The sequence below is a fragment of the Camarhynchus parvulus genome, chromosome 1A, assembly GCF_901933205.1.
Source record: "Camarhynchus parvulus chromosome 1A, STF_HiC, whole genome shotgun sequence".
NCBI classification, from domain to species: Eukaryota; Metazoa; Chordata; class Aves; order Passeriformes; family Thraupidae; genus Camarhynchus; species Camarhynchus parvulus.
In genome coordinates, this window is record NC_044586.1 from 1,689,136 (window position 1) to 1,712,631 (window position 23,496).

General features: G+C 43.2%; 1 protein-coding gene across 1 annotated transcript in view; it reads right to left on the minus strand.

The window, feature by feature from the left end:
• Positions 1-23,189, minus strand: part of PDE3A (phosphodiesterase 3A) — a 209,125-nt gene extending 185,936 nt beyond the window's left edge. Inside the window, exon 1 of the mRNA XM_030960122.1 lies at positions 22,863-23,189. Coding sequence (XP_030815982.1) covers positions 22,863-23,189 — 327 coding nt within the window. The remainder of the gene's footprint in view (positions 1-22,862) is intronic.
• Positions 23,190-23,496: the final 307 nt, after the last annotated feature.

Sequence of the window (23,496 nt, forward strand, 5' to 3'; positions counted from 1 at the left end):
GAGTTAGCTTTGTTCAAAGAAACAATACATGTACCAGCATCTTTATTTCAACTGCACAAAGATTAAACAAACATAACTAGGAGCCTGAGCCCATCACAGCTTTGTGATGATAAAACCATCCAGGGTATCCAAGTTCCTAGAAACCTGCCACCCTGAGAAGAATGCAGATGATGCTGCTGATTCATTTCTCTGGCAGTCACAATCCCTACTCCTGCTCAAATGCCCATTTTCCAGACTCTGCAGGACCATCTTCCAATGCCTAGTCTTGATAAAGTGTCTTTTCTTTTTTGTATTTTAAAAATATAGCTGATCTCCCATTGTCAGTAAATGTGTCAGCAGTTGTATTCATTTCATAGGCCTTTTCCCATTTTGTTGTAGCGCATGTCCAGTTTGTGATTTCAGAGCTTGACACACTTAGCATATTACTGAATAGTCAAGACAGTCTTTCAGAAGGTACAGACACTGAAATTACACAAATCCCTTTCTCAATTAGTAAATGAATCTCTTAATTCTTAAATACAAGGCAGAAAGACCAGCAGTAATCAATCTCTGATGGGAATTTATGATTCTCTTGCTATCTCCCAGCAGGGGGAAAAAAAAAAAAAGAAGCTGCTTGATTTTTGCATCTCAAAGAAACTGAATGAAATAAGTAATGTTAAAGTTCCTATAAACATGAACTACCAATCACTTATTCTTTGAGCAACATAGATGAATTCATGACACAAACTAGCTTTCTTTATTAATTTCAACTCTTTTGTTGATCTGCTTACATTGCTACTTTATTCCTCTTCCTTTTCCTACATTTCAACTCTGTAAAAATCTAGTAATATGCTTATAAAATGTTCTTGAAATAAGTAATTTGTAGCAAGCAGGATGAAGTTGTACTAGTGCTTTCCCCAATGCAAACATTCCAAATAAATTTCAGTTTTGGTCAAAAAATCTATGCAGAATTACTCTGATTAAATGTCACATTTATAAATATAGAGGCAATTAAAAACATCTGGAATATAAAACACTTCTTTGTATGCAATGTTTTGAGTAAAATCCAGTAATTTCACGAAATTTATTTACCATGTGCTTCGAAGTTAACTGAGGTGACTGAACTAGGTGTTACCTCTGCAGTCACAGTCACTGCTTGTGCAGAGATTCCTGTTGCCACCCACAGCAGAGGAGCAGAGCACCCACACACCAAGCTGCTAAATCCTTTGGGAATGGCACAGCTGAGCCACACAGCTCTGGAAATGGCAATTTAAGCTGTTCTGTAACAGCCCCAGGCACAACTGCAGCACCTCTGCCTGAAGCAACCCCACAAGCATTTCCTTCATGCAGGAAAGGGACAGAGCGGCAGCAGGATAACACTGCCACAAGAGAGAGGCAGTGTGCCTGGCCTGATAACCTGAGACAAGCAGGGGGGCATTTTAGGGCTTTATACCTAAAGCAGACACAAAAAAGACTTGTTCAGTCTTTCTGGGAAAAATACACCCTGAAATCCCTCTGCTGTTTCTTGAAGCAGTGTACTCAGCACACATCTTCCTAGGATGGATGGTGGGGTACAAAGTGATGCAGCAGCACTTGGCATGTAACTGCATAAATAGCTGGATATCAAACCAGGGGCCCAGCAGCATCATGCCTTTGAGATGTGCTTTCAATTACCTGGGAAGGACTCAAAGAAATGCCTTGGGCTCCCCAGCAGACCAGATCACCTGTGACACAGCAGAAAATGGCCCTCAAGCACAAACTCCTGCAGAAACCTCTGACTCCTGAAATGCTGAAGCTAAAGCTGCATTTCAACACTGCAGAAATAGTCCCTCACTTTCTTCCCCTCTCTCCACAATTTAGCCTTCTACAATATATTTAGAAGATAAAGCTATGTTTGAAAACATAAATCTCATCATTAAGTATTAAGATCACAGAAGAAAGGCCACAGCCAGAAATCCTTTATTTAGTCCTCATCTATCATTCTTTTCCAATCTATGTACTCAGTACAGGCTAGAAGGGAGCTCAAGGTTATGCTTCTTGCAAATCCTTTTCTGTCCTGTATTATCAGCCACTGTTATTACCTAAACTTTCATTCAGAAACAGCATTTGGAATAGTTTTTCAAGGGAGAAATTATTTTTAATCAAGTCAGGTCATGGATGATGTTAACCAGATTTGTTTTTATTTCTAGTCACTCTTCAAATTATTAATATAATTCCCTGCAGACAAATGGTGTGTTTGTGGTTTGAGATACACATCGAGAGGGAAGACTTATGAGCACAAGGCATTCAAAGTCTTTTTGCCAATGAGAAATGGGAAACTTCTCTGGGTAGCAGAAAGTAGACCATCCAATTAAGTAGTATTTTCCTTTTTTATCTCTTCTATTTTTCTTTTAATTTCCACCTCAAAAAGACTTTTGGCTGCATTTTTGACAGGCAACTGAAGCGGGAATGGTATTGAACAGAGTTCAAAAAAATCCTTTCTAAAAACAAAGACAAAAATAATTGAATGCTAGAGAGGTTTAAGGACTCCCAGTGTTAAGTGAAGTGCTGCCCTCAGGCAGATTAAGTTTGGCAAGATGAACCTGCAACATTTTAAGAGACAAATTCAACCCCTGGGTTCGCCAAGCATTTTCCAGGTTCTTTCACCCAAACCACTTATCTCCATGCCTCTGGCTACGCATGGTGCTTGGCCATTTTTCTGCCAAGCCATTGTTAGGATTTCAGATGTTTGAGAGCTGGGAACAGTTGTGAGGCAGACAGGGCAAGGCAATTCCTTCTGCCTCCTTTGAGCAGCTGCACAAAAGCTGCGACTCCTCCCAAAAATTGGTGGTGAGGCACTGAAAGGTTCCCTAAAGAGGCTGCAGATTCCCCATCCCTGGAAATGTTCCAGGCCATCTTGGATGGGGCTCTGAACAAGCTGGGATAGTGGAAGGTGTCCCTGCCCGTGGCAATGCGATTGGAACTGGACGACCTTTGCAATCCAAACCATTCTATGACTCTGTGACCAAACCAGACTGAGGGCACCACATCCTCCTCCACGAAATGAAGCACACCAGGCAGGAATACCAAGTTTTCCCAGCCTTACACTGAGGGAACATCAATGGCCTTCAGCTTCAGCACATCTTACAGTTAAACACAAAAGTAAATCCTTTCCCCACCCCACAGCTGCACTTTTCAGACAGTTTTACATGCCAGGTAAAAAAATCCCTTAAAGAAGAATTTGACAAGAGAAAAGAAAAGCATCTGAAGCAAACAAAAAACCCAACATCAAGAGAAATGGAGGAGGGGAGAAACAATAATTTTAAAGTGACCCTTTGTGGGGGGCAGAAGAAGAAGCCCGTCTGATTTTCTTTGGATGTAGCTGGGCAGGAAATCGTTGAGGTGGGTTAAAATACCTTTCTTGTACATGCTTTACAAAGAATTTCCTATGATTACTAAAATAATATTTGTTTTCATGTCAATCTTGATAAATTACAGCTGTGGTGCTTTATTTCCTCTTTTCCCTCTCCTTATTTCCATCTATTAATAGGCCTGCATCTACCCACACATCAATTAAAACCACTGATATATACTTATTGTATATATAAACACTTCTGGTTTGCAATCAAATTCCCTATGTAACATTGTTCTGCTCCTGAAATGAGCCCAGGGTCCCAGGAATGTCCTACACAAAGTCCTATGCTTGCAGAAAAACAGATGATGAGGAAACTCAAGCAATGCATTTGCACCCACTGCAGGCTCACAAGTCAAAATGCCAGAAGAAAAACGCATTTTTTGTTTGATTCTGTTTTTTTTTTCCCTTTCTGCTTCCCCAGCTCAAGAGAAAGAAGGTAAGACATCTGAAGAAGCTTTAGTATAATTCAGAGCTATTCAGTTCTGCAATTTCAAAGCTATAAAAGGCTCTGGAAGTAGTTTTAACGAAGTATTTTAGGCCACCAATATGGTCAGCATCAGTTCCAACTAACATTCTTCAGTATTTCCACTGCTGAATGCTGGAATCCAGCATGGGAAGGAAGGGATTTATTCTTCAAATATGATACACCAAACCTCACATATTTTTAATCATTTGACTTACAGGAAAACTATGAAAATCTCAGTTCTGGTCGCAGCTTATCTTCCCCAGGTGTCACTTACTCCCTTAAAATGCAACTCTGAACAAGTTCTCAGGCCCAAATTCAACATGTTTCTCAGACTCCAAGGAGAAAATGGAGATAAGAATGCACTGCCATAGCCCACTGAGTTTCATCAACTGATCAAGTGGAAATTCTTTCCAACTTCAAGCCTTTCTTAAAGCCTCTGACAGTCACAACAGCTGCTTTATTTCTATGCTGAGCAGAGCAGCATTAATGAGAGAGTTGTTTGCTTTCTTTAAGAGGATTTAGCACAACCATAAAAGAGGACTTTTATGACAGGTCCCACTAACCAGTTCCTTAGTCCTTAACAAAGCAGGGTAGATACAGTTTTGAAAGCAAGGCTCCCTTCCCACAAAGTTACCTGGAGGCACCTGACCTATTCCTGCTGACAGTCAGTGCATTCAAAGGTCTCCCCTGGGAAAGATTATCTCCTGCAGTTGATTAGGCAATTTTACAGCTGCCATGCTGAGACTTTTAACAGCAATCCAGTTAGTTCAGAGCAAAATGACAATTAAAAATAAATAAATAAACCAACAACAAACCAGCATGGAGCAACAGGAAGCATTAAAACCCAAGCAGATGAGAACTACTCAGCTGGGCAGCAGGGCATAGCTCAGGTTCTGAGTTGCTGAAATGGCTCCCAAGGTATTAAAAGGTCTTTTTTTTCTCCGCCCCACACTCAAAGGAGGAGTCAGGATTCCTCAGCTCTGGTTTTCAAGGTTGTTGATTTTCTCCTATCTAATACATTGTCTTTCTGATCTGCTGAGATCTGTCCAGCAGGTCGGGTTGTGGCACATTGACCACCCTTGGGGTGGTGTTGGCTCTTTATACTAAGAACTACGTGTGCTTTATTTACAATGATTTTCCAATATCTATCACCTGTGTTAGACAGTCTGTCTCTACTCTAAACCAATCCAGAAGTGCCACCATCACAGCAGAAGATGGAGGACAAGAAGAAGAAAAAGGACAGGACACACCCAGATTCCTCCATCTTGCCTCTTGAACCCCCATTCTAAATCCCCAAAATTCTACTTTTTCACCCTGGGACAAATTCACTATCATTCTACTCAAACCCTTGTGACTTGTACATCTTCACACAAAGTTGGGAATTGTTTCCATGGGCTAAAATCAAAGGCACAGGTGTTTGTGACTCTGTGCCAAGGTCTCTGAGCCCCTGCCAGGGTCTGGAGTCCTCCAGGGCAGCCAGAGGAATGTCCTGGGCTCCAACAGGGCATAAGGCACAGAACGTGCTGTACTCTACACACACCCATCCCAAAGCTCTTCCTTCTACAGGAGCTCTCTCCCAAGCCCAGTGCTGCTCCCTCACACGAGCAAGGGTGGCAGGGTGCTGCTGTGCCCTTCACACAGCTGTCCCTTATCTGGCTGCTAGGAAACCTCCCTGCACACAAAGTCTAACAAATCCCAGCCACTCCATCTCACTTAGGCCATGTAGCACTCTCTTGGCAGCCATAAAAGCATTAAGTTAACAAGTGGACTTGATAAATCAGCTTGGAGCCAGGCCAAAATGAAGAGCAATTAGGAGCCTACCTGGAACTTGAAGATTATCATTTACAGGGAATAAAAGCAGCGGGGGGGGGGGAAGAGTCTGCCACCAGTCATGACTTGGTAATACAAACTAAATACCACAGCACTTCCTGAATCAGAGAAGAGCAACAGTAGAAGAGACAAGAAATGTGATCTGATCTTCAGTAATCCCCTTTAAGGGCAGGCAACTGGGCTCTGGAGTAGGATTAACACTCCACTTTAGGCACTGACTGGAACATAAATGGGGCTTACTGGTTGGGTCTGCAACAAACAGAACAACTGGCGCTGCAGAGGAGTCTGGCCAGCAGCTGGGGGGCGCAGCCCACAGGCAGATGCAGGAAAAATTGGCAGCAGCATCTATGGTTTCCTCTAAGAAGAAGCATATAGACCCACTTGGAAAAATACCTAAAACACTTCTGAAAGAACCCTCCATGTGCACAGATGAAATTGCCCTACATAGCTTGTTGCAGAACTTCACTACTACTTGTTCATAGAAAAGTTTTCTCCAATATCCAACCAAGCTTTTTTCCTCTACAAAATAAATAGGATGAAAAGAAATCAGCTAGCAGCAGACATGGAGCACCCTATTCTTTGCTGGTATCTTCTGACATATCAGAAAATATATGGGTTTTGTTCATAGCCATTTCCGCCCTCCAGGCCTCTCACAGAATGTTTTCTGCATATAAAAAGCAGGGAGGAGCTGTAAAGTACAAGAAGAATTCCAGGGGAACTCTGGACTTCCAGGCTTCATCCAGCCAAGACTGGATGTGATGGCAAACAAGGCAACACTGAGAACCACACTTCCCTTCAAAAGGGATTTTATCCAAACATGTGTGCCCATGGATTTTGCACCAGCCCAAGCCAACTGGTCTCAGGTAAATCACACAGCTGAAGTGAGGAAGCTAATTCATCTCTCCTGATTTAGTATTTCATTTGCCTCAAGAAAAGCCAACAAGATATATTACACCCAACACAAAGAGCTCTCACTTCCCCTCCCTCTCAGCTTCCAAGAATCCCATAGAGATCTAGGACAAGTCTAACTCAGAAGACAGCAGGTCAGAGCTAACAATTTCAGTACATGTCTCTGACCCAAGCAAGGAGTAACAGTGATTTCTGTGGCTCTCCCACAATGCTATTGAATATAAAAGTCAACACAGGATTAATCTGTCAGCATATTCATTCCTGGGAGATGCCAAATGCCCTTACTGCCCATCTAGTTCAGCACAAATTGAATACATGACACACCTCTGAAGGCCAAGCCAGTAGTCTGCAGGGTGTCCTAAAAGTAAGAAGACCAATACAAATGCTAAGCAAGATTAGCAGAGGGGACACTGATTTGCCACTTAATATTCAAACACCAAAGAAATAAAAGACTTCAATGCTGGCAGCTCTGTGTGGAAGCACCTGACAAAGGCACTTAATGATAAAACCTACTGACCCGAGGAAACATTTTCTTGCAGCATTACTGCTCTCACAAATGACAAAAACATTCAAAAACATTCAGGAGCAGAAGTAGAGCACTGGTGAGGATGGAAGCTCTGAAATCTTACCAAGACTTAACAAAAATAACTATTCCATCTCAGGAACCTGAGGAGGACACTGCTATCATCACAGGGGCATGGCCGTGGGATTCAAACCCAAGATAGCAATTCCTCTTCCTGGCCAACAAGCCATTTGCAGGCTATTAATTCCCTCTATGCAGAATTCTTTCCACTGCCTCCAGATGAGGGACAACAACCTAAGAACAGTGGAGGTCAGCTGCCTCTCCAGGTTCTAAGCAACATGGTGAAGATTTTTACCTTGGCAAACATAAGGAGATATAAATCATCTTCTCATCCAGATAAGAATTTTTTCACCTTTTTCTTCTTTGTTTTGTTGCTGCTTTGATCTTCTGAAATGGTAATAATTTTGGTAGCAGTGCTAACAGCAGGCCTAAAAACTGCACACATCCAAGAAGCAGAGGTAAACAAATAAAGAATAAGGTCTTGCTCATAAGGCAGCCCTAAAGGCTAATTTATTGCTTCCTATTTCAGAGCAGTGTGTGGTCACATCAGGAGTGAGCTTGGAATATCATGCTTGCTGGGAAAAATAACACACACATGGAAAAAGTACAAGACACGTGCATGGACCAGTTAAAGATCTAAAACAAAATATCCCAATGAACCAAAGGCCTAGGTCACCACAGTAATAGCTAAAAGCAAACCAGAAGTTTTTCAATTGCAGATTCAACAGGAACAATATATTGGAAATTATTTCCAGGACAAAAAGCTCTACCCACACGCAATGAGCACATAAAGGTAGTTTTATTTATAAAAGATTTCTGTGTATACTATGGATTATGCCATAAAGGAAGATGGGTTTTCTAGGCAGAAAATCTTACTGCAGCTGCACAGACAAGAGCCTTAGCACACACTGAGCATCAAAAACTCCTCTTCCAAGGCTGGTATCAAACATGTTATGAAAGAAACTGAATTATGATTTCACATCTCTGATACAGCTCCTTTCCAGCCCTCACACACTGTAAGTGAAAATTATTTCCCCTTCTTAGTAAACCACTTTGATTATGAGCACCATGTAATATCTATGGACATTTGGAGGCGGTGAAAGATCTCACAGCACGGCTACCATTAAATCTTTGCTGAGGAACAAGGGGAGACATCTGTGTTTCATTATCTGTGAAATAATTAACTGATTTGTGCATTACCAAAGTGAAAATTAATTTTTTTCTACTGTGAGAAAGTTTGGGAAAAGTGGAAGTCTTTAGTAATCTTCTGAAAAAAAAAAAAAAAAAAGAAGTCTAGATTAGGCCAGACAAAGAACCAGTTCCCACAAAAGGCATGATGGAGCTATGCCAAATGTTTCTAAGAACGGAGCATTTTTTGGTTGTTTTTTTGGAGCCAAATTTCTTATGCCTCCATTCTCTCTTTTATGGGTATTAATAAGATTTCCACATAAATCTGTCTCTACTTAGTCATCCTCACCACTGTCAGACTTCAGAGCCCTCCAGGAGGAAGGACTGCCAACACAAATGTTTGTGATGTCACCCGAGCCACGCCAGCCATGGCTCAGAACAAACAGGCCCAGAAGGTGAAAGGCCACCACAACCCTATGGAGGGGCAAAGGATTAAACAATTAATAGATCCAGCATTAGAATTAAGAGGGGAAAGGTGAAATAACAGCAGTAATCACCTAAATGCATTTCTTGATTAACAAATGAAAAAGCAGTGAGCATCTTTCTGCAGTTAATACATGTTGTTAGGACAAACTTCACACGCAACTGGGAAATTTGACCTGTGCCCATCTCAAACTGCCTTCCCATGCTCATTTCACATACTGTGACTGAGCAAACCTGTCTTTGATGTACAGAAACTTCCTCCAAGGCATCAGTGAGTTTTTTGCATTCAAGCTTTTGCATTTAGAGCCAGGTAACCCTATCATCCCTTAAAATCTGAGGTAGCACTCCGCAGACTGACATCCATGGGTGCATCTCTCTGGTTCAACAAACACACACTCACCCTCATTCCAAAACAACTGAAACCAAAAGCAAAGAAACAACAACAACAATCACCAGATGCTGGCTGCAGGGAAAGAAGATAAGTGAAGGAAAAAAAAAACATCTCACCAAACAAAACTGCAGTCATTCTTGGGTGGTCACTCACAGACAAGCATCAAACAAATCAAATTCACTTTTCCTAACATGTAGAAGCAGAATCAAGTGCCCAAAACCCACCCTTGCGTTGTTTGGCCTGTCTTCCATGAGAGAGGAAAGGGGGATCAGATTTGCAGGACTAGAAGATAGGGAATGAAGCAGGAAAAATCAGCTCATTGATGTAAGTATTCCTAGATCAAAAAAACCTTTTGACCATTCAGAAGAGTGGCACTGAGGAAGCTGTTAAATCATGTAGTCATCAATAGCATGACCTTTAAGTTTGCTTTTTATTAAATAAACACATGGAAAAAGAAAACAAACCTGCATACAGCTAAGAAGCTAGATAGCTTAAATTTCATTAAAACCATCTGTGATTGTAGATCCAAGCATCCAAAAGATAGTGTATGACATAATTATACTTACAAGCACTGACTCACTGGCTTAGATAGCAATGCATTAAGATCACAGGAAAGATACTCCCTGGGCTATCAAGTTTCTCCCTAAAGTTCTCATCTCCTTAACCTGCTATTATAAATGATTAAGACAATCTGATTGTTACTTTCATCTCAGTTCTAAAAACCTTAACTGAATAAAAGACCCAGAGCCCCCCAGGCCAAGTTCTCATGAGCGCACTGAATGACAGCAAAGGAAGCTGTTTCATCACATCTGAGGATTTTTTGGGCTGGGTTTCTTTCAGTGCATATCAGTCAATTTTGCAATGCAGTGACTTCAACTTAAAAATCAATGTTTTTCTCAGCATCACATTACCACTTTCATTTGAGAAGAGACAATATATAAAGCAGATCTGAACGTGAAATAAGCACATATTATTGCAGCTGGAAGAATTTTACCATTGTTTAAACACAGGTAAGTTGCAGTTTCCAAAAGAAAAATAAAATCCAAAAGTCTAAACATGACACCATGTCCAAGCATGCCAATATAATAAATATCCAGAATTTTAAATTTTGGGTTTTCTAAAAGTCTGTTCAAGTGGCAGATCACAGCCAGGAAGTCTTAAGGTTCATCTTAAGGATCATCTTTTTCATCTATGCATAATATGAAAGGAAAAGATAATTCTAGATCCAAGGATGAGGGCAGCTAAAATGTTGGAATGAAAACCACTGAAACTCTGCCTCAGTCACTATTATCACAAGTTCATATTATCCATCAGCCCTCAACAGGAACATCACACATTTCAGGATTAGATTTATACACCACTCACAGCAGAAGAGAAAGCTGAAATAAAGATTGGATAGCTTTGAGAGGAAGGGGACAGACAATCTGTCTTTACTGCTTCACTTAAAAATGCTCAGGAGCTCTCCAAGAAACATTTGTGTTTGCTACCTCTGTCTCACCACAACAGATGCATCCAGAAAGCAGGTTTAGATGTCCTCAATTTCAGTTAAGCCCTGGTTCCTCAGATTTCCTTTGAGCTGGCCCTGATTCCAAAGGTGCCTGGCCAAGAGGAAACTACAGGCTTGGATCCGCGAGAGGAATTAAAGCTGGAATATGCGATTGAGTGCTGGCACCCCAGTCCAGCTAATTGTTGCACTATTACCCCGTGCTCCTCTGTGACCCTGCTTGACACAAACACAGCAGGCTTAGCAGGAGTCAGCATGCTGGATTCCATGGCCCACAAGTCAGTTTGCAGTCCCAACAAAGCACACACAATATTTCTCTTGTCACTGAGCAGATTTCTTACTGTGGTCTCTGTAATGAGGCACAAATGGAGCCCATGCTGCCTGGAATGATGAGATTGTACACACCTGTGGATACACCTGCCTGCTCCTAAAGGTGTTTTGCTTCTCCACAATCCACAGGAAAGATGAATGCTCTGCAACTCTCAGCAAAAGCCTGCTGGAAAGGTTCAGGTTCCCTTTCCACCCTTATCCCCCCCTTTTAGCTTCCAAACCATCCATGCAGTTCCATCCCTCACATGAAGTACAGCATTAAATCCTTTAATAGAAAATGTTTATTCATTTGCACTTTTGTGTAATCAGTAGACAATTAGGACTGCATTTAAGAATAGCACTTGCAGGCACATTAAGCTGGTTTTAAAAAAAACAAACCCTCAGTAATGGCATATGAGTTAACTTGAAACATTTCAGCTCAACAGAAATGCAGTGAATTTCAGGGAACTGTTTTAATACATAACAAATATAAACTAGTCCACAGCTTCCCAGAGAACAGGTACATAGCAGCAACAACATATCCACTACACCTAACAGAGTTTTACCAGGTAAAGCCCATTGTGCTTAGCTGTAAAAATACAAGTCACCTATTTATTTCAACTGGTCTTATCGCACATCTCACCATCCAGAGCTCCAAACTGAACAATTGTCACAGCATATGTCACAGTTGAGATGGCCATAATACAGAGAGTTTCAGAAAGCTTCAACCCAAACACAACACCACCTTACCTCTTCAGAAGGCTTCAGGCATCTCCCCACACACAGTAACACCACTCCACTCCAGCAGGCTGCAGCATCTGCCCTCGCTGTCCCTCAGCCCAGGCTTCTGTGCCCTGCTGCTCGTTACTGTCAATGCTGCTCACCTGTGCTGCACAGCTGGGGCCAGTTAGGGATGATCGGGCACAGCCCCACCCCAATCACCACTGACTCTGTGCCTACACCTAAAGGAAGCTGTAGTCTCATTTAAGTTTCACACTAAACCTGCAAAATTTATCTTTAATAAACACTTATGAAGTTCAGTTTAGACAAGGGAACAAATACACAAACTTGGGATGGCCACACAAATAGTTTTAGAAGTTAGTGCAGAAAGCAGATTGTGATTCAGGACATCCAACCTCTCTCCTCTGCTTGCTGCATGACCTCAGACAAGTAATGCTGTAATGTTGCTCATTCTCTTAATATTTCTGTACAAACAGCCCCTTCTTTGTGCCCCCAGGAGTGGCCCCAGTTCAGGCTGTACGGGGACCTGCCCAGCTCCTCCTGCCCAGCCAGCCCTGTGCTCCACATCACAGCTAAAGCCAGCAGCAAGTCAGTCCGGGGACACCTGGAAAGTGCCTTTATGGCTTTCACCTCTGGAACAGACTTGTGGCACCAATCTGCAAATTTAACACTGGAATATATCACTTGTAAGACATAAGTGGTTATTTGTTGATCAAAATCACTACTCAAGTGTTTACAAATAATAGCAAATAATTACTCAACTTGGCACAAGAAAGAAGAAATATTTAAACAATAAAAAGTCACAAGTCAAACAATAGTTACTAAAGCTGGCATATTAATAAACAAGGAAGCCTGGGGAAACATCAGAAAATATGATTTAATATCCAGCAAGAACCTAGTCATATGTAACTCAGGCTTGCTGACTGTGCTGTCAGAGTCAAGCAAAAACTCCATCCCTCTCAACTGCACAATACTAATTTGTGTATGTACGTACATACATATATGAACATTTACATAAATGTCTGCATGTGTGTGCATACATCTATTAAAACACACTACAAGTGTTTCAGGTGACATTTTCAGCAGCACAACAAATGTTAGCTTTGAATTTCTTTCTTTAAAATAAGAAAAAGAATCATTAGCTGCTAAAAAAAATTAAGAGGCTCTCTTTGGATTTTAGGATGTGAACACAGCTCCTTCTGCACTAAGGACTGAACTGAAAGGATCACCCTGTTACCCTGGGAGGGCTGAAAACAGCAGAGACGGGAGGAGATGATTATTAATCTTTATAAAGAGAATTTAATAAAAATAGTGGTTTTAACCTTCACTTGTTTAACATGAATTTTAAAATATCACTGAGTGAGAAGTTGAAGGTTATCCACTGTGTCACAAGAGTAAGAGGCAGACTGCACAAGCATTCCTGTGACAATCCCAGTGCCAGATTCCAACTAAAACTCCAGCCACATGAAACATATCTTCCCAGTTATCCTGCAATTATAGATGCACCCAAACACACTGAAGATCCTTGTCAACACAAAATACAGTGATCAGACTTTGCCAAGAGTAATCTATAGTTAGCACCACCAGTACAGCTGAAGAGAAATGCACCAGAGAATTCAGTGCAGAATCCAACAGGTTTTGCCTTTCAAAAGTGAGTTTTGGGGGAAGGACTTCAGCATTACCAGTACAGAAATAGTGGTAGCTGCATTGGGTGTAGGTTTGTAGAGAAAACGAAGCAGCAGAATGGAAATCCCAGTTAGATCTGTCAGCTGGTGAGCTCAAACAGGCATCAATAACAAAGAAAGAAAAGGAGAAAAGGGGGAGAGAAGCCAGGAAGGGAAAGAGAAGAAAGAAAACAAAAGAAAAAAAAATCTCTCAAAAGCACTTGAAAGTGCATTCACAGAGGCAAGAGCAGACAGTACATAAGGCTGTGCAGCCCTTTTTAATCTCCACTTTCACACACAGCTCTGCACCTTTCCACAGCTGTCATCTCAACTGAGAGTCAATACTCAAGCACAGACAGGGTTTTACACAAGTTTTACTCTGCAGGCAACAAAAAGCTTGGGAGAGCACATCTAGATTTCTGCTCACAAAGTGGAGTAAAACTTGCTTGGACGTGACTGTTCAGCCCATGCACAGCCCTCAGCCACATTTCAAGGTAAATTTGGGATGTATGTATTTGCCAAGAATCAGTATTTTCATGTAACATCAGTAACAAAACAGATGAATGCTCTGCCTCTCCTTCATGGCATTAAACACAAAAACACATGGATTTATTTAAAACCATACAGCAAAAGGGGAAGAGACTCAAACTATCTGTAGACCAGGGTGAGGAGCAATTTAGGTTATTGGTGGTGCTTGGCAGCAGCTCCAGCACACAGAGATGCCAGCAAGGTATCATCAACCTGCTGGGAGTGCAATAGTTCAAAAAATAATTAACTTTCACCACTCAAATACTCAATTCTTTCCCTGTCTGGAATTCATTTCACAACTGTGCTTATGGACAAATTTACTGAGAAATCAGTCAGAAGGATACTGCTCAGAATAAGTAATGTTCAATTTTGAAGTTCAGTAAAAACTGCTCCCTTAGAGTATTAAGATTTACTCAAAGACAACCAGGAACAAGAGGCTTTTTTAAAACAAAAAATAAACACAGCTATAGTTTTCCAGCAGGCATCATCATATTTGTATTTCACACAGCTTTTAATGAAGCTGAGATATTTCTAAGAGGACCAACCAGTCTGAGAGGAAGGGTTGCTTTTTTTAAACTGTCAGCAGGGAGTGCCTCAGGACTTCAGCAGCCATCAGAAAAAGCATCATGAGAATATTTGAAAAGCATCACTCCTACAGAGTTAGGCAGACAAAAATCCCATTAAAAAAAAAACTAACAAAATGACGCAGAATATAATTTTATTTTACTTTAAAATTCAAACCAAAGCATAAATCTTAGCACAAAACAAAGCCAACTCCAGCAACCTACAAAATTCAAAAGTCAAATAAACCACTTTAATCCCACATATTTCACTGGTGGATTGGGGGTGCTAGCCAAGGAGGCCTCAGCTATGCCCTGAGCTATTTCTGATATGTGGAGGTTTTGTAATTTTCCAGCCTTCTGCAGGGGCAGAAGGAGAGCCTTTAACTGTATTGATGCTCATAAGTATCTTCTCCCTAATTTTTTTTTCAGTAGCCAATTGCAGTAAAAATACAGAGAGTTGTGCAGTGATAGGTCCAGACAAAGAAGTACAGTCACTAAAGCACAGAGGGAGCAAATGGGAACTGTCTTCCTATCTAGTATCAGATTAAAAAAAAAACACAAAGTTTTTCTAATCCTCAAACTGGCATCAGAAACCTATATACTTCAATAACTAATAAATTCAAATGTCTAAGCTGGAAGAGCTTCATTCATACCTTGTGACATGCATGTATTTTCCACGCTCAGTGTATATTTCTATCTCACACAATCAGACTTCTTCATAACAGCCTAAAAATAAAAGGTTTGGGGGGAGTTTGTTTGGAGGTTTGGGGATGGGTTTGTTTTGTTTTTCCAAATTCATTTCTATTCTTTCATTTTTAGGCAAACACCTCATCCAATACTCCTCAGTCAGATCTGGGTTTACAATTTCAGGTACAATTTCAGTCCCATCTTAGATGAGGCTCAGAAGTTTGGGCTGTCTGTGGATCCTAATGGTTCTGGTATGTCTGACCAAAACTTGATACACCAGTCCATACCATGCCTTCACTAACCCAATTCCATTTTAAAATCTCCCACACACAAAATCTTAACAGTGACCCGCACATTTTCAGTGACCAGCACATTTCCAGTGGCCAGCTGATACAAATCCTTTTCTTGACAGATTCAAAAATGAACAATGCCATTTCACTGACCAAACTCCTATAACCACCAGTATCTTCCCTGTGCTGCCTATTTTCCCTTTTGCTCAGCAGCCCTTGAGGTGGCACTATGAAAACATCCGTCTGTCCATCCATCCATCCATCCATCCATCCATCCATCCATCCATCCATCCATCCATCCATCCATCCATCCATCCATCCATCCATCCGTGTTCAACAGCAGTGAAGGACCATGCCCCATCCAGACAGGTTGGGCTTGGAAGGGACCTCTGGAGATGTTCTAGTCCAACCCTTCTGCTCAGGCAGGGCCACCCAGAGCAGGAGACACAGGTGGTGGCCAGGCAGGTTCTGAATCTCTGCAGAGGAGGTTCCCCAGCCTCCCTGGGCAGCCTGTTCCAGTGCTCAGTGCTTTTTGCTCATGTTCAGGTGGAGCTGGCTGTGTTTCAGTTTGTGCCCCTTGCCCTGGCACTGTGTTCTTGTCACTCACCCTTCAGACATGTGGGTGCACTGATAAGATCCCTCTCAATCATCTTTTCTCCAGGCTAAACAGGCCCAGCTTTCCCAGCCTTTCCTCCCAGGAGGGATGCTGCAGTCCCCTCATCATCCCCACAGCCCTGTGCTGAACCTTCCCCAGCAGCTCCTTGTCCTCCTTGCTCTCAGGAGCCCAGAATGGGACAGCGAGCTCCAGCTGTGGCCTCGGCAGGGCAGAGGACAGGGGGACATCCTGCTTTTCAGGTGGCATTTCCCGTTTCATTTACAAATGCTCACACAGAGTCAGGATGTTCTGCACCGGGAGGGACCCGCGGGGAGCAGCCCGGGCTGTGCCACCGCTGGAGCGGCAGCGGCGGGGCAGATCCGGCACGGGCTGAGTTAAGGACCACGGACAGATTTTGTGGATGATGTTCCGTGCCCGGCTTGGCTCTCGTGCCCTCTAGGGGGCCGCGCCCGCCAGCGCCGGCACCGCCCGCCCGCTGCGGGAGCGACCGGAGCCGCCTTCATCACCACCATCATCATCATCATCATCATCACCAGCACCATCATCATCATCACCGCCACGAGGGACTCGCGACAATGACAGGCACACACACAGAGGGACAAGAAAAGCGGCTCAAACCCTTCATTATAAATAAATAAATAAATACATACATACATAATAGAAGCCAAAGCGGCTCAAACCCTTCATTAAAAACAAACAAACAAATAAATAAATAAATAAATAATAGAAGCCAAAGCTTGACGAAAGGGTAGAGCACATCCTCTCCCCACAGCCCCAGTGAATCTCCAAAAGCAGCTCAAAGTCTTCATTAAAAATAAATAAAATAAATAAATAAACTAAAGAAGCCAAAGCTTGACAAAGGGGTAGGGCGCATCCCCTCTCCCCACAGCCCCAGGGAATCTCCTAAAGCAGCTCAGAAGGAAAAGCGCTGATATTCCACCCACAACTTAAAACTCAAACAGACATTGCCTTTCTTTTTTTTTTTTATTACTCACAATATAAAGAACTGATGCTACCACTTGGAGCAGGGCTTAAAGTAAGATTCACTGCAGGACTTAGAGCGAGACAACTTCAACACAAAAAAACTCCACGAACAAACAAAAAGGAGAAAAAAAAAAACCCACAAACAAACAAACAAAAAAAAAACCCCACCAACCAAAAAAAAAAAGAAGAAACAACACCCAAGGGAAAAAAAATAAAAAAAGAAAAACCAATCCCACCACCTTCCTCCTGAAACCTGAAAAACTACATAGTCCAAGTGAGAGGTGTTTCTTTGAGTGACACCCTGACTAGCACAGAAGAGACTTTGAGGAAAGTGTTTGGTAATTTATAAAAAAACTAAGCAGAGAAAAAAAAATTTAAATTCTTGCACAAATTAAAACACGGCTTCCACTTTGTTATCTGAATCTGTACATTTCTTTCCTTATCTATCAAGGGATATGCTACAAGCTGTACATCTTCCATCAGACCACCTGGGTAAATCACAGCAACTAGCTCCAAGCTTTAATTGCAGAAGTGTTCTTTTCATTCTCAAATCATTTAGGAGGCAGTCAGCTCACCCCCATTCCAAGCCCTGCGGTTTGCAGGCACCAGAACCCAGCAAACCTTTTCACTTCCAGGCTGAGATTATTTCTTATATTACTTTTTAAAGAAAAAAGCCCAAGCACTATTCCTTCTATTTGCAACACACAGCTATGCCTCAGTCTCCCACAAAAAACAGCTGGAATGCAAGAACACTAACAGCAGATTAGGAGAAATTCATACAAATGTCACAGTTAACGTCCAAAACATCATGTGTCACTGTTTTTCCCCTCCAACCCCCAACAAGCTTCTCAAAACACATTTCATACACAGGGTCACTGTTCTGGCTGTTTATTTAATTAACATGACAACCCAGAGTACACAGGATTTCTTTCAGTTCCCCAGCTTTGCATTTTCACACTTCAGGCAGAAAGAGCAGAAAGTCACTACTGTACTTTACTTTTTTGCCAATATACCATAATATACATTTCTTGATTTAACCAATGGACAAAAATAGATTCTAAGCCCTTGGTGAGAGTTTCAGCAGCAGTTTTAACATTTTTGTGAGGCTGAGAGATAAATGAAAAAACCCAAGTGAAGCAGGTTTGCGTAAATGAAGCCGTGCAAAAGAAAATAAAGCATTACGTCTGGAATCCCTGGGTGATTTTTCCTGGAGCCTTTCTTTAATATTTTACATGGTTGTGTTTCAGCAAGTCACCAGATGACATAACTCCTCGGTACTCCTTAGTTTTTAGTGACCTAAATGGCAATGCCATTAAATCTTATCAGAGTAATTACAGCTCAATAAACCCTATTAGGAGGAGGTACATGGTATATAAAACCTCACATGCCTAATAGACACAAAGTTCAGTACCTAAATTCCATCTGCCAGTCCCCTCTAAAATTTTAAATTTCGCTATGTTGCACCCTGATCACTCCCATTTTCAGGCCAGAGCACAGGATGCGTATTAATAAAAATTGGTTATAATATCAGGGTACATTTCTCTACTTTTTAAGGTAAAATGAGGAAGAACCAGCCAAGGGGAAGAAGCAACACATTCCTGGCACTACCAAAGCTGTCACTATCAAACAATGAGAAGAGATAAAGCTTTAATTTTTCCCTTGGGAAAAAAAAAAGGAAAACTGACAAATATATTTCTTTTTCTCCACTGTTTCTTAGATCCTATCACTGCAGAGATATCTTTGGCCATGTGAACTGTTACAGGATTGTCTTCTCAACTCCACAGACAGGGAGTGATAACGACAGTCCTGCACACAACTTTCCCAGGCTAGGGCTGGGAACAGGCAGGGTTACCACCCAGAACCCCAAGAAAAACAGTCAATTGAGCAAAAAAACCCACTGCTGCTGCTGAGGGAAGAGAGACAAATCTGGCACCAAGCTTACCAGCCTGAAAAAGTAACTCTTAACAAGGAGAAAAGGGATGGGAAAGATGCAGCAGAATAAAACAAGTCAAACCAAGAGAAAAGAGATGACAGACCCTCAGATGTCCCTCGGGAAGGCAAAGAGCTTTCTATTTCTCCTACTGCCCAGAACAGAAATACACAAAGAAAACAGAAATACAAAGCAAAAGAGAAATGCATAAGGAAAATAGACAGAAAACCTGTCTGCCTTAGGAGGCAGAGAGCATGGGCAGGAGTTTGTACGTGGAGCAGCTGACCTGGCAGCTGGGGACATGGGAGAAGCTCCTCCACCAGGACTCAGCACCTTCTCTCACACAGGGTTGTGTCACCCTCTAGTTGGGGGACCACAAAGTCCTTCAGACTGTGTGCTGGACCCCTACAGTCTTCTGACTAAGGTAAAAAAAATAAATCCTGCAAAAGCAAATCAAACTATTTGCAGCAGCTGCAAATAACGCATACTTGTAATAAATCCAAGGTAGCTGAAAGCTTCCCTAAACAAAGCAAACAAGCAAAGCTCAAAAGCAAAATCAGGAGTCTTCAGCATGGTTTAGATTTGCCCAGCTACAATCTCCTGTGCAGCATTCTATCCACCAAGGTAAAATCATCCCCTTGGACTGCTGCATGTTGAGATTAACACATCATCAGAGACACAAGCCTCAGAGCACATGGGCATTATAATATTTTAATGGGAAAAAACAACACATAGAACACATTTCTGCTCCCCTCCCTATCCCCACCAACCTCTGCTCTGCACTTTTAGGAAGAGATAAAAATGTTTGCAAAAACTGGGAGAAAAAAACTCCAAAAGCCATCTTCTTGGTGGTGCTTTTGCATTTCCTGAAAAAAAGAAAAAAAAAAGGCATTTCTTCATTCATTCCCTGTCTTATCCATCCATTCACAATTTTGCTCTGCATCCTCTTCTGAATTTGGCTGAGCGAGCCCTCAAGGAGCTGAGCATCCTTGATGAAATCACAGGGAGACAACACTCAGCTGGGAGCAAGATCAGGCACACACTCCTCAATGAGATCTACACTCACAGCAGGCTGGAAGCTTGTAATCCAAAGACTTTTCCAAAGTTGGGAAAGAGAGAGATCATATACAAAAAGCAACCACAAAAAGCACAGAATTAAACTGAAAATGGGGAAAGAGCGCTTCTAGCAACAACAGAAGGTTGCATCATGGTACCATTTGAATTCTGGATGGTGGCATTTTTAATGAAAGTTTTTCTTTTCAAATTTTTTTTGGAAGTGATAAGATGCTAACACAAGGTGTGTTAATACAATATCCATGTTGTCAGTTTGCAATTCCTGGTACTGTCCTTTACAATGCCACATAGATTCACCTTCAAATTCTAGTAGAGAAGAATTCAGATTAAAATTGAGATGTGTGTGAGTAAATAAGAAAAAATCAGAAATTCCAACTTTCATAGAATCTCATATTAACAGAAACAGTCAGATATGAAGGGAATCAAATTCTGGAAAAACAAAAGCTCAATTAAGTGCTCAGCAATAGGAAAGGTTACACGGGAGGTGATGGGAAAGATCACTAAAACTTTGCCTAATGTTACTCACTAGATTCGAGTACGTGTTTCAAAGCAATAAAGTGGATCTATTTCCTGATGAAAACTATTGGCAGCTCACAGATGTACAAACAAGACCAGAAACATTCAGAGGATGTTTTCTAAAAACAGGGGGGCAAGAGAAGGCCTGATTTTCTTTCAAAGCCCTCAGGTCTATTTTTAACATGTTATATTTAAAAACTGTCCAAAAGAAAAACATTTACCTATACTTTCTTTAAGTCTACAGGGAGCTGATTTTTGCTATAAACATAAACTGTTTGCTGTAAAAGAGTCCCACTTCTCCCATCATTTCTTCAAGGTCGTTACAGAGCTTTGTTTCAACTTTTCCATTTTTCACTCACACTAGCATTTATTTAAGAGAACAGCTTTTAGGGAGAGAAGTTCACATACACACAGCTACATTGTGCTAAAAAAAAATAAATACAGAAAGTCTCCCCAAACTCCAAAGTAATCATCCATTTCTAATCACACAGAGACACAAGCAATACCAGATCTCACTATTGATTAATAGTGAGTGAGAACAAAAGAAAGAGAGATTTGCCAAAACCCAGCAGCGGGTGAACGGAACAGTTGCAGATAACTCCAGCCCAGCTCCACAGCCTGGAAGTGGGAATTGCTTGGCGCAAAGCTGGCCACTGTCCCCAGGTAATGCACCAGCAGGGAGGGGAAAGGAGTCTACCTTGTTATCCATCACCAGTCCAACGTCCTGGTACATGCAGGAGATTTGAAGTCCCTCCATGAGAGAAGACAAGGACCATGGTCACTGAGTCCTGTCTTCAAATGATTACATTTAGAGATGTTAACTAAAAGGCTGCATTTATTGGAAGTGTGAAAGCAAGTGGAAAATACGTTTAAGACCTTACAAATGATTATTGTAAGAAACCACCAGAATGCCTAGCCTCACCAAGTAAGCATAAACAGTTTTAATTTTGTGCCTTGTTGTACTTACAAATTACTCTTACACCGTTGCCTCTCAGTTCCTGTTAAAGTCAGAACTCGGTCAGTTTTCTACTTTTTCACACTGTATTTGTCTCTGGTAAATATTTACTTTACCTAAACAAAACTGTTAAATAAATAAGTACGTTTGTTGTAAAACAAGTCTCAAGTATGTAAGGTTGTCAGGCCCTCTTCTAAGAAATGTCAATACCAACCACAAAGGGATGTAATCAAACAATTTCCAGAAACAAACCAGCCACCCACACCATATAGTTAGATATAGCCATTACTTGGAAAACACTTTGCTGCTTATCCAGCAAGCCACCTGAAAGAAAACCTTAGGTGTATGACAACATGCTTCCCTTGATCACAGCGTACAGAATCCTTTTCAACACTAGTTGAAAAAGAAAACTTAACACAGTTTGATACTTATTTCCCCCCCAGGTTTCCCTTTCCACTGCTCAGCAGGGGTTGCGCTGACTTTCAAGACACCCAAGTGTCAAGTGATATTTTTGTGGGGCAATCTTAAATCTCAGAACAACTGAGAAACCCTTCAAGCGCAGAACCAAGCCCACTTTGTGTCCGTGACAGGGCTCTCTACATAGCTGTACAGTAAGATACCGGTGCCTGATTGCTTCTTCCTCCAGTTTTTTTGAGGTGTGCATTGAAACGAACGCATCTCTGGTAAAAAGTTCTCACTCAGCCATTCCAATCACAGCCTCGCAGAGGAAACAAAGTTGAGATAAATCGCGTGTGCCGCGCACCGGTTCCCGCAACCAGGGCAGAGCCGGAGCTATTGATTACACGCACGGGAACAGCGCTGGGGAGGCAAAGTGCAAAGAGGAGCCACGGCTACCGCCCCGATAAGGGACTTCTCCCACCGCGGACAGCCGAGCTGCTGGGCACACACACACCCCTCCCTTTCGAGCTTAAAGCAAGTTTTAAAAGGCTGAGGTACCTTTCTAGGAAACTACAGCTTTGAAACAGCGGGGTTCCTAAGTGATGCTGGGAAACCCGAGGGCTGCGCTCGGGGCAGGTTCCCACCGGCTCCGAGAGCCCAGCGGGCACCGTCCACCCCAGCCCTCCATCTGAGAGCTTTAGGAAAAGCCAGATCCGGCCACAGCTATATGGGAAAAGCACACCCCGAGCCCTCTGCCTGGTCCAGAGAGCGCGGCTTCAGCCCGGCTTGCCCCGGCCCCGTCCCGAGGCGTCCCGGGGCTCTCCGCGCCGAGCCGGGCAAAGCCCGCACCGTGCGCGGCCTCCCCGGCCCGGAGCGGCTCCTCCGCCGCCGCCGCCGGACCCCCGGCAAAGTTTGGGACCCGTCATCCCGCAGTCCTACCTGCTCCCGGGGGATGCAGGGCAGCGAGGTCCTCCGGTGGGTCTTGCTGCCGCTGCTGCCGCCGCCGCCGCCCGACATCTCGGGGGAGATCATGGAGCTGGACCGCCGCCGCCGCCTGAGCACCGGGGCTTCGTCCGCGGCCGGGGGGGCGGCGGGAGGCTCGGCCAGCGGGGCGGCCCGCCGCGGGGGCCAGAGCCGGTCGGCGTAGCCGGCCAGAAGGATGCCCAGCAGCCCCAGCAGGTAGGCCAGGTAGGGCCGCCAGGACGCCGGGACCCTCTCCAAGGCGACGAGGGACGTGGTCTTGGCCGCGCTAGTCACGGCGAGCATGAGGACGCCCTGCCTCAGCTTCAGCACCAGCCATGTCACGGCGGCCAGGCAGCTCAGCACCACCCCCGTGGCGGCGAGGGAGAGCAAGTGATCCTCCTCCTCCTCCTCCTCCCCCGCCGCCAGCGCCGTCTGCGCCACCGCTTCCCCCCCGCAGCAGGCGGCCGCAGCAGCAGCAGCAGCAGCAGCAGCGCCGCCGCCCGCGGCCGCACGCCGCCCCGCACCGGGCAGCGCCCCGCGCCGGAGGAGGCGCCGGCCGGGCAGAGGGCACCGCGCCGGGCGGCACCCGGCCCCAGCGCCGCTCCCTCCG